The sequence below is a fragment of the Diadema antillarum genome, unplaced genomic scaffold (assembly GCF_040938485.1).
Source record: "Diadema antillarum isolate AM-2024a unplaced genomic scaffold, OU_Dant_1.0 seq00001064_RagTag, whole genome shotgun sequence".
Taxonomy (NCBI): domain Eukaryota; kingdom Metazoa; phylum Echinodermata; class Echinoidea; order Diadematoida; family Diadematidae; genus Diadema; species Diadema antillarum.
In genome coordinates, this window is record NW_027271890.1 from 456,623 (window position 1) to 469,153 (window position 12,531).

Genomic DNA, 12,531 nt, shown 5'->3' on the forward strand with positions numbered 1-12,531 from the left:
GAAGGTACAGTATTGGTGGAGATGAGAATTGGGCTTTTAACTTTTTGCGAGATACCAAGAAAACACTTATGATATAGTACAGAGCATACCACTTTAAGAGGAATTCAAAGTTTATTTGATAAAAATCGGGTTTGGAATGACTGAAACATCCAAAAACAAAGTATAACAAAGCGATCGTAATAAAGTGTGGGTCCCACACTTTATTAGAATCGCTCTTTTTGGATATCTCAGCCATTTCAAAACAATTTTCATCAAATAAACATTGAATTCCTCATAGAATAACATGCTCTTTCATATTTCACAAGAGGTTTCTCATTATTTCACAGAAAAATGTTAGAAACCTGAAATTTGGTCTCAACCAAAACTGTGCGATCCCTTTAAGATATCATAACTTTCTTCGTTTTGATCAGAATATCATCAAACTTATTCTGTCTTGTTCCTCTCATATTTCTGCTTCTATTTACACGAACTTATTTTCAGGATGGGCACCTATACTCTGTACACACGCAAATGCACCTACACCTACACCTTCACACCTAAACACACACACACACACACACACACACACACACACACACAGGCACACACAAACAATACGTCATACACATACTTCCATTTCTACTATTGACCTTTTCCATTTACTCAGTCGTTCATTTATTTATTCATTCATTCATTCTTTTCCATCACTTTCATAACTGTATCACTTTCGAAGACGCTTGGCTAATTCGTCTCTGTGGGCTTGACCCTTGGTGTATGCATTAAAAAAAAATATAGGTTTTTCTTTCTCTCTCTCCCCCTCTCTCTCTTCCTCTTCTCCCTATTTTCTGTTTCCCTTTTTCACAATTGTGCATTTTTTTTTTTTATTCCCGGCTTTCTCCGTTTCCCGTACTTTTTGTAGTTGTAAGCTTTTCATCCTCCCTTATTTCCCCCCCCCCCCTTCCCTCGGAGGTATACCCACATGATACAAGCATAGTCTTTTGAGTGGGTACCTCCACTTTTTTTTTTTCGCAGAGTGTATATAGAGTGTTTGTTTCTTCTTCTTTTCTTTTTTTTTACTAAACATGTAGACATAAACATGTTGTTATCACTGTCTGACTATGTATATTATCAACGGTTCGCATGTCAAATGTATCATATTGTTTCTTGTACATTCTGTTGGAAAATGTGAAAATAAAGTTTGAATTTGAATTTGAATTTGAATTTGAATTTCGTGCAGAAGGGAATAAGTGTCATGCCTTTCAATAATGAATGCACGTACTGCATTTCAAATACAGAGAACGAATTACTCACAATGGCATGTCCTGAGATTCGATGATGATAATAATACAAAAAAGATGAAATAAAATACTATGCAGATCACATTTACTTTTTTGATCAGTGTCACATTACCAGCAAAATTTACATTTAAACGTAAAACGTTAAAACGTTAAACGCTAAACGTCAAAAGTTAAACGTTAAACGTTAAACGTTAAAACGTTAAACGAAAAACGTTTCATAGTCAACTCTCCATTGTATTGTTACTCCTACTCCAGTCTCATTTCATGTTTATTTGTTTGTATATCTGTCTGCTTTTGTTGATCTATCTTTCTAATGGGCTTCCAGACTATTACTTTTTTTTTCTCAACTGATGTTTTTCCTCTGAGGGGCCCACAATCTACAAGCTTTGTCTTCTCAGTGGGTCCCTCCATTTTTCGAATTTTGCATACTGTATAATTACTTCTAATCGCTTGAGTTATATGATAGTGTATAATTATTATAAGGTGGTACAATCATTGTATATACATTCTTTCATGTTATACTTTACGCACCTTAATTTCTGTTATCAAAAAAGTGATGTTCATATCTTTTTTGTCGAAAAATGAAATAAAACATTGAATTGAATTGAAAAATTGAATTGAAAATCATGAGTATTGTTTTCTTGTCAAAATTTGTATTCAATCTTTCATATCAAGATATGATGGCTCATAATTTTCTTTTTCACACTACCATTATAGTACAAGTGTATTACTCTTATTTTTAATTTTTGCTTTGTCTTTAATAGTGATGCATTTGTTCAATATGCTGTGCGGAACCAATAGATGGCGCCCTACAGTTTCTCTTGTCGGGACCGGTGAAGCTGCAGCCTCCAGGTACGCCGCTGAGCAGTGTACTTTAAAGGGAACCCAAACCCAAAGAGCAATGTGGATTGAATGAAAGCAGCAACATTAGTAGAACAGATCCGTTAAAGTTTGAAGAAAATCGGACAATCGATGCAAAAGTTATGAATTTTTAGAGTTTTGGCGTTGGAACCGCTGGATGAGGAGACTACTAGAGGTTATGACGTATTGTGGACAATAATATAATGAAATACGTATAAAGAAAATTCCACAAAAATTGATTTTTCATGTATCATGAAAGAGCACTTGACTATAACCGCTTTCAGAGTGCAGGGAGAATAATTGCTGCCCTTAGTATGTCGGTATCAAGTTGATGGAATGTGTAATTTTCATGATCTTTTTTTTTTTTTTGGGGGGGGGGAGGAATTCATATTTTCTTTATATTGCTGTCCTCTCATACATCATACCCCCTAGTAGTCTCTTCATCGAGCAATTCCAACACCAAAACTTTAAAAATTATTATTAGTTATTATTGTTGATAATTACGGTTGGTCAAAGAATGACAGAAAACTATAAAAAAAATCAACTACGAGGAACGGTTTTGCTCATTTTTACAGACACAACCACTGAATACATACATTGTAGTTACTGTCGTACATCTACCATGACCTTAAAATCAATTCTGACAAATGAAACACAGACACAAGTTTTAATTTTATTGAAAGCCTCTGTATTATTTTATCAAAAAAGTTACTTTAAGTTTGGATACGAAAACAAAACAGTCTGTGACTTTACTTTTACCCTTTTCTAAAAGCATATTATGTACAATATAATGAGACATAAACTTACATACTTAGAATGACAGAGTGAAAAAAAATAAAAACACATAAATTGTACTTCATCAAATAAGTACGTGGCAAAGTGTAAAAACTTTAAGACATGATGGTCTTTCTAACTTTTGCTCAAGGTATCAAAAGTACCTTAGACTCATGCCAAACATGCATCAACAGTCTTTCTTATGCATATTTCTACAGCAGCAAGACCATAGACAAACGAAACCAATGATTATAAATACGTGTAAGTCTTCCTTTCCTTCAAAATGAAAAACCGAAAAACAAACGTAACAGGCAGGAGTTCGGTCGTCAGTAGGAACAAAAAAAAAAAAAAAAAAAAAACGTAAAATCTCCCATGCAAAGACAATCAAATTTGAGTTTATCATTATGAAGAAAACAGTAGTCAACATAAAGAACACACGAGATGAGACCTACAGAATCTTAAGATAGTGTTAGCTGTAAATGTCCTCTCCCTGTACACTGTAACAACGCCAGTAATAAGAAACCATTAATGCCCAGTATTTTACGTTTATTACAGTGTTTGATACCACTCCAAAACTTCTATTTCTTAGAAGGGAAAAGTGTTTTAATGTTTTTGCTGTTTTTTTTTTTACTAATAAAAAGAACTGACTTTTCACAACAGCATGGTTTATAAGATGATAGTGCGTGTCTTCAAGTAGCGTCTGCAGATCGAATATCCTTGATAATGAGTGAAGAAATTACTACAGAGTATAATCATATTCCCCAAAATTAGGTACAGTGTATATGAAGAAAGCAAAAGGTGCTGGTCTATTTCCACTTTTATGGCCTACTAGTAGTCATGATTGCCTCAGCTCTTTACAAAGGCGGCTAATACAGTATCTACAAAAATGCAGCTACAGTCTTTGTTTGTTTTTATATACAAGCAAGTTTCGGATGTGCATATTTTTTTTTTTTGTAAATAAACGTTTATGCCAATATTACAAACCTGATTCTGCTCTACAAACCCATGTTTACAAATACGCAGTAGTTACAACATCACCTCAGGTTCCTGGAAAAACTACGGTAAGGCACAACATACAGCATAATATGAAAGAGACGCAGAACGTCCGTAATTACACTACAAAGCCTATGGAGACGAATGACTGCAGCCCCCTCTATCGACAGATCCGGTTCCATGTTGCCATCACACGACAGGTCCTGACCTCCACCTGGTGCACAGGGTCGTGACCTTCTTACGCCTGCACGCGTCCGTCCTTGATACCCTTGACCTCGCGGTGGAGTTGGCACTGCGCGCACGGCCCGCAGAAAGTGGACGTGCAGCAGTCGTTCATCAGTGTACCCTACGCGCACATGGGGAATGAAACAATAATGACCAAACTTAGAACCAAATTTTATTTCTGTAGTTTACGGGGAGGCGGGTATTGGGAGGAAGTACTAGGTGTAGGGGGAGGGGGTGGGGAGGGGTGTTTGGGGTTTGGAAGATTCATGGTGTTAAAATGAAGTAAAGAGTCAATTGCGAGTCGCCTTTGCAAAAGGCTAGGAAAATAGGGGAAAAACTACGGATAATTTTAACCAAAGCTTCGATACTGTAAAAATTTCTTAGGGCCACAATGTCGTGTCATGTACATTATGTTTATAATGTTCTATGACATGCCTCATGCTGACAAAACTCCATTTCCTTTCCCGAGCAAAAATCATACAGTGATGGGAGTGGGGTTTCTAATGAAAATAGAAACTGACAATACATGTGCTGGGGAAAACAAGCTTCAGTGATGACTGTGTATACGATCATAACATTTCCGCATACTTGTAGTGCACTGCATCAATATTTACAGAAACAGGAAGAAAAACACATAAAAGCAGACACTTTATAGGCAAACAGAACAGGCAAACGAGAGTCTTTTGCATTATAACTATGCTGGAGTCATGTTTAACTCTCTAGCTGTATGCATTGAGTCCGGATTTGTACAGAAAGGTGTAGTACATGTAAACGTTAAACTTTATTGTCGAAGGTCCGTGGCACACATGCAGGGCACACAATAGATTACGAGATTGTATCTATCATGAATTACAGTAAAAGTAATGACTGTGAAGTCGAACTGACTGTGGGTATGCTAAAAAAGTGAAAAAAAAAAGATTGAATTTTGTCATGTCAATAATATTATCAATCATTTTCGCATGATGTGTGTGTGTCTTATCTTATACTTAAACATAATTATGCATTTAGTGAATCATAATGACACGAATAATGTCATATCAAACCTACATTTCATGTGTAATTGGTCTTGACGAAAAATAATCATTCCTCAACACTTAAAGGTTACAATCACCCAAAAAATGGGTGATGATTTCAAATCGTGAGTGACGAAGACGTCATGCCTACTTCAGATGGTCAGATTACGTCATGTGAACTGACCAATAGAAATCATAAGGAATGAAAAAAATAAAAGCACATTCGTCGTGGTACCTCTATATTAATGGTGGGAAGATGAAATGAAATGAAATTTGCCCTTTGAAAAAAGTAACAATATCTTGCAACAACAACAACAAAACATGACGTACCTGCACGTTGTGTCGTCCACGGTGAAGCGCCCTCATTGATAGGAGCGGGGCAGGCAGACACACGGCCGTGCAACAGTTCTCGTTCATATCAGTAGCCACACAGCAAAGATGGCACGGCTCGAAGAAAAAGCCCAGAAGACCTGGTACCAAATGAGATAGACACAAAAAACGAACAAATTAAAGCAGAGTAAAAAGTGTGTTTTGCAAAATATAGAATTTGTTAACCACATACATAACTACAGGAGGTTTCGATATAGGCCTATTAACTCGTTATTGAGCGATGAAAAGAGATAACTAGCCACATTAACTATAGATTATTACATTGGAAGGACGCTCTATGTAAGAGGTCGAAGGTTTACCATCATACTGCAAGACACCTGATGTAACAAAGAGCTGATTTTGATGGTCCCAATATACATTTTTTTTTTTTTTTACGAGGTTACACTGTCCGGACAGTCATAGTTTGAACTGAAATATTTTCTCTCCCCTTTCCTTTTGAACGAAATGCCCAAATATCTCCCCACTAAATGAGTGTTGCAAAAACTATCAAGAATACCTCGCTACAGCATTGAAACTACCGGAGCTTTGAAACAAGATCCGATCGTTCTCTGCTCACAGAAGGGCTTTTTACACTTGTAAATTTTTGCTTAGTCCCGTACCAACGGTGGGGCTAGGGGGGGGGGGGGGGGGGGGGGGGCCTTAGCCCCACCGTTGGTACGGGACTATCCTTAGCCCACTTTCTGTTTACACTCGTTTTTGCCAAAAGGGCTTTTTACACTTGTGTTTCGTAACCCCGGACTTTCTCTGACCCAGGACTATCGTTAGTCCCGTACCAATTTTTTCAGCTTTTTACACTCGCCAATTAGTCCCGTACTATCTCTTGTCCGGGGCTAAGGAGAAAACTGACCTTTTTACACTCGTATTTCTTAGCCCCGGACTTTCCAAACCACATGAATATTCATAATTACGTTGTGTACTGTACACGTACACGCACGCACCGGCAGCACTTGATTACCTCGTTTCTTATTGGTCAGTGAGGGTCGGACTTCGTCTCCGTCGCTTAGCCCAGGATTATTTTTTCGTTCTGTTTACACTCACTTGCTTGGCACCGCAATTGCGGTGCTAACCCCTGCTATTTTGCAGGGCCAGATAGTACCGTACTATCGGTGGGGCTAGCCCACTTTGGCAAAAACGAGTGTAAACAGAAAGTGGGCTAAGGATAGTCCCGTACCAACGGTGGGGCTAAGGCCCCCCCCCCCCCCCCCTTAGCCCCACCGTTGGTCCGGGGCTAAGCAAAATTTTACAAGTGTAAAAAGCCCTAAAGTGGGCTAGCCCCACCGATAGTCGGGTACTATCTGGCCCTGCAAAATAGCAGGGTTAGCACCGCAATTGCGGTGCCAAGCAAGTGAGTGTAAACAGAACGAAAAAATAATCCTGGGCTAAGCGACGGAGACGAAGTCCGACCCTCACTGACCAATCAGAAACGAGGTAATCAAGTGCTGCCGGCGCGTGCGTGTACGTGTACAGTACACAGCGTAATCATGAATATTCATGTGGTTTGGAAAGTACCGGACTAAGAAATACGAGTGTAAAAAGGTCAGGTTTCTCCTTAGCCCCGGACAAGAGATAGTACGGGACTAATTGGCCAGTGTAAAAAGCTGAAAAAATGGTACGGGACTAACGATAGTCCTGGGTCAGAGAAAGTCCGGGGTTAAGAAACACAAGTGTAAAAAGGGCTCAATTTTAGGAACACAAATATCATAACAACTAATTAAGCGTATATGGTCGATATCAACCATTTCCCCTCTCAAAACCATCATGATGCAAAAGTGCAAAAGGTTGTTGCTGTAGTTGTTGGTGGTGGTGGTTGTTTTATGACTTCATGTAAAAAAAAAACGGGTAAGTTTCGGGGAAATCTGTCAATTGCGACTTGGGATGCAATGGTATCAGCAAGCTGTTGTTGATGTTGTAGATTCTAATCATCACTACTTCTGAGGAAACTGTCAAAATAAATGATGACTATCTAGAACCCCGATACAGGTCCAAGCGCAATGAATCACACCACGTGTTACGTTCTGGAGTCTGCTGTTATATTTTTTCCCCTGCAGACAGTGAGGCGTCGGCACATCGAAACTGCATAGATACCAGCCTGCATGAGCTGGCTGTGCTCACGCATTCACATTTTTTTTTTGTCCTTCCACAAAGTCAAAACAAAAACACACTATGATATCATTATTGGCAAAATGTCAGATTTTAAGCGTCATTTCTCGATAAGACAATATTGGTATGAGGCCCTACACAATTCCAGGCTAAGCGCCAAATAAACAATCATACGTGCGTGTTCACAGTGGAGAGCTGCGATGGCCGTAATGTTGATATTGCTTCACCTACAGAAATGGCGCAATATCTTATTAATGACGTCACAATCACTTGGAATATCCAGACAAATATGTTCAGTGTTTAATCACGCGTGACAGGTCCGTGCTTGACACTTTTTTTTACTAACACCGTAGGTTACAATCCACTTCACAGCAGATCACAATTCAGACTGCAAACGAGATTAACTGAAACTACGAGAAATAAAGTGAACCGATCCTAGGATTTAGTCGTACTCATTAATTTTGCCTCTGCAACTGTCTCTGTGCTGTAGTAATTTGGAAAAGAAGTGAGCGAAAAACAATAACAACAAAACAACACAAGAACAAAACAGACGAACAAACATACAATGAACATATTAACATTATTTTTCGCATTATGATCTCATATTTTTCGCATTATGATCTCAGTTTAACTCGCATGTATACAGACCTTGTGTATACCAAGACAAACTTTTGAACATTCCGGTGAAGTTCTATTTTGAATTATGTTCTGTATAGATTTCGTATCAATTTATTTTATATTGTGATATATGTGAGAAATATGAAAATAAATTGAAATGAAATGAAATGAAATTATACAATACTAGGTACTTGGTCCTAACTATATTTAGCACATGGGAAGGATAATAGTGAAACACTCACAAATACTAACAGTGAACAAGTGAACAAGAGTAATAATTCTATGTACATTTTTAGTGATTGATAAAACTATCAGACAACAATCTAATTAGTCATTGCTAATACAATTGTACATCTTGAATTCTCAGTACCTCCAGTAGGCCTATACAAATCTAAGCGTTTTAGTGTCAATCCAACTGTAAGAATTTATATATTTATCCAGGACACATATTACGGTTTTTTTTTTATGTGATGCAAGTTTATCCTTTCCCATCTGTTTACGTATCACTGTAATAACATTTTATAGTTCCGGCGGCAGCAGTAGAAGTGTACTTACACACAGGGATGTCACTGAAGCAGTCAAAAAGACTCGTGCTCCAATCACGCGGGACACCACGGGGCATCAGCGGGTTCGACGTCGTGGTCATCTGCCAATTCGAAGGGGGGGGGATGAGGCAAAGCAACGAGTTTAAAACATGAAATGACGGTAAAAAAAAAACAAAAACAAAAAAGTCGTGTTGATGGAAACAGAATGCAATAAGTTACACATTAAAGGGATAGTACAGTAATGGTGGAGATGAAAATTGGGCTTTTAAATTTTTGCGAGATACCAAGAAAACACTTATGATATAGTACAGAGCATACCATTTTAAGAGGAATTCAAAGTTTATTTGATGAAAATCGGGTTTGGAATGACTGTAACGTCCAAAAACAAAGTAAAACAAAGCCATCGTAACAAAGTGTGGGTCCCACACTTTATTAGAATTGCTTTTTTTTTATATCTCAGCAATTTTAAAACCAATTTTCATCAAATAAACGTCAATTCCTTATAGAATTACATGCTCTTTCATATTTCATAAGAGGTTTCTCCTTTTCTCACTTATTAATGTTGTAAACCTGAATTCCCATTTCAACCAGTACTGTACAGTCCCTTTAAAGGACAAGTTCACTTTCAAAGACATGTGGATTGAGTGAATGTAGCAATATTAGAAGAACACATCAGCAAGAGTTTGAGGAAAATCAGACAATCTGTTTAAAAGTTATTAATTTTTGAAGTTTCTGCTCAGTCACTGCTGGATGAGAAGACTATACCACAGCTTGTGATGTCATATGTTTACAACGATATAAAGAAAATATAAAGAACATTCAACATAATTATTTTCACTTTTCTCGAAAAATAAAAGAACACTTGACTTCCCTCTTTCAGAAGGCAAGAGGGAATAATATTACTCTTAACATACGTCAGTGACGATTCGAGGAAATGTGAAATTCTTTTTATATTTTCCTTATAGGGATGTACGCATGTGACATCATACACATGCAGTAGTAGTCTTCTTATCCAGCAGTGACTGTGTAGATACTTAAAAAAATCATAACTTTTGAACGGATTGTCCGATTTCCCCCAAACTTTCATTGATGTCTTATACTAACATTCGTTCAATTCACATGTCTATGAAGGTGGACGTTTCCTTTAAAGAGAAACTCCATCTTGATATCAAGGGGATGGTATAGTTCTTATGAAGATGGGGCTTCAGGTTTTCAACTTCTTGTTGTGTGTAGGTGTGAGATAATCAGAAACTCTTTTGAAATAATATAAAAGAGCAAAGAATTCCAAAAGGAATTCAAAGTTTAATAAACTTCGAATTCCTCTAGAATCGCGTGCATTGTAACAATTCATAAAGTGGTTTTATAAGTATCTCGGAAAAAATTTGAATCTAAATTCTCATCTCAACCAATAATATTAGTATACGATCACTTTAAGTTGCCTTGTATCATGATGAAAACAAAGAAATCAGACAAGAAGACCAGTAAAAATTAGGGGGAAAAACAAAAGGGGGGGGGGGACATAGGGCCTACACAAACAGAACCAAAAAAAAAGTTATGTACTGTTAAAGGTTAGAAAGCATGACAAGATGTCAACCCTGTGTGATAGAGATATGTTAAGCAGCAGCTCTCTATCCTGTCTGTACACCAAATTTTGATTTTCGCGGGAGAAATATTTTCTTCCGATCTGTTCTTGGTACACAAAAAGAGTAAAACGTTGTTTGCATATCCTCCTCAGCTTATAGTTCCGTCAATGTACAAATATTTCATGAACATGAAATTTAGCGGAAATGTTTGTGTAGAAAAGTTATGGAGAGCTGCTCAATACGTTGCCAATGTTTCTTTCTCCCTAAACTTCATCAGGTCATAATTATTTTGTGTTTACGTCTGATTTTTTTTTCCCCAAAAATTTCACTGATCTGCTTCTCTGATACTTTCTGTTTTCATGCAAAGCAACATAATATCAGTAGGTATGGACTTTTCCCTACAATAAGCAGATCTCTCAAGTCACATATATGATTATCTGAGGAAGACACTTTAAATCCATAAATCTATCTATCTACCCATGATGCACAAATTGGCTGCACGTTATAGGTATGGTGCGTCATGCCGCCTAGGGCAGAGTAGACAAAGTTAAAGAATAGCGAATGTCTGCAAATTGACAATTGGAACTTTTCGATTGTGTGGACGTGGACGCCTTTCTCGTGAAAGAGCGGTTCCAAATTGCTGCCAGTCCACTCGTTATCTCCGCGGTGTTATCACCCATTTCGATTTTTCAGTGCACGCCGTTCACGACGTACTGCTATGACGTCATGGCCACTTCCCCTCGAGAGGGTTAGCAATAATTGGTGCGCCAAGCGAAGACATCACTCATGTCCCGAATCTAGGGGGACGTGAAATCCGTGGAAGACGCGTTCGCGATTCTGGCGTTGGACGTGCTGTAGAACCTGTAGCAAGCGCAGTTGTATTCCCTCGATCAGGGTTATCGCTAGGGACACCGCAGGCCTGAACTTACCTGAATCACCTGGCCGGCTACTGGCTGTTGCATCACAACGGTTGTTGTCATGGTGATAAGTCTGTGAGATGGACAGAAGAGGGGGGGGGGGGGGGTGGGGGGAGAACAAGAACAACAAAAACAACTTAGATGAAGTTTTGACATCGATTCAGATTTCTCCTATATGATCGTGTATTTGAATTTATTGGATGCATTGTGAAATAAGAAAGCTAAACATTTTGAATCTACCACTTCCCTATCTCATTTGTACCCTCCAAACAATAAATATACTCATTACATTGAACTATGTTCAAAAACCTTGAAACCGCACTTCCCCTGGTCATCTCATCTTAACCCTGTAAAACACACACACACACACACACACACACACACAAACATATATATATATATATATATATATATATATATATATATATATATATCATATTCAATTACATAAATTTATACCCAATGAAAAAAAAAAGTATTAATCATTGGAACGGTGGCAAAAAGGGGTCCAATTAATCAGCCTTTGAACAGACGTTATTGATATTCTGTACGATTCAAAAGCCGCTCCCCTTTTTACACATTTTTGTTAAATACAAGATGTTGAACTGATATATGTGATTCTATTAACGCATAAGAAGGGTATATCATATAAAATACGTGGATAAACCTACTGCGCCTCCTTTAATAAGAAGAGTTTCTCTTATTTGTGTGAGTGCAGAATGGATGGTACAGAAACTGGGCCCCGTTGCATAAAAGTTACTACTGTGGTAACTTTGCCATCCAATGGTAACTACCATGGTAACAATACTCAACAGCCAATCAAAATCAAGAATTCCATGGAAGTTACCATTGGATGGCAAAGTTACAATAATAGTAACTTTTATGCAACGGGCCCCTGGTTCTGCTAAACAGTATTATAATAATTGCAATCTGCAGGTCTTGGACTTACTTTTGGAAGCGCTCTGTGTCACGTTAGCTTGAATGGACGCTATTCGTATATCATTATAGTATCCTAACCAGGAAGTATAAGTCATTGTATTTGTGCGAGAATAATTTTGTTGCTCACGTACAAACGTCACAAGAGGATTTTTTTTTCAATTAGTGTGCGAGAAAGACGTTACAGAAACTCTAGGTACTACATGTTAAACTTCAGGAATATTCTGGGCAGGTAAACATAATTCTACCGCCCCCCCCCCCAAAAAAAAAAGGAGAAGTAAGAATCTATGAGCAAAACA

General features: G+C 37.8%; 1 protein-coding gene across 1 annotated transcript in view; it reads right to left on the minus strand.

Moving 5' to 3' along the window:
* Window positions 1–3,197: 3,197 nt before the first annotated feature.
* LOC139743268 (cornifelin-like) overlaps window positions 3,198–12,531 on the minus strand; it is a 31,281-nt gene continuing 21,947 nt past the window's right edge. The window contains exons 2-5 of the mRNA XM_071653764.1: window positions 11,309–11,369; window positions 8,807–8,897; window positions 5,474–5,613; window positions 3,198–4,251 (exon numbers count right to left, since the gene is read on the minus strand). Of these exons, the coding sequence (XP_071509865.1) occupies window positions 4,144–4,251; window positions 5,474–5,613; window positions 8,807–8,897; window positions 11,309–11,359 (390 nt within the window). The 5' untranslated portion in view covers window positions 11,360–11,369 and the 3' untranslated portion in view covers window positions 3,198–4,143. The remainder of the gene's footprint in view (window positions 4,252–5,473; window positions 5,614–8,806; window positions 8,898–11,308; window positions 11,370–12,531) is intronic.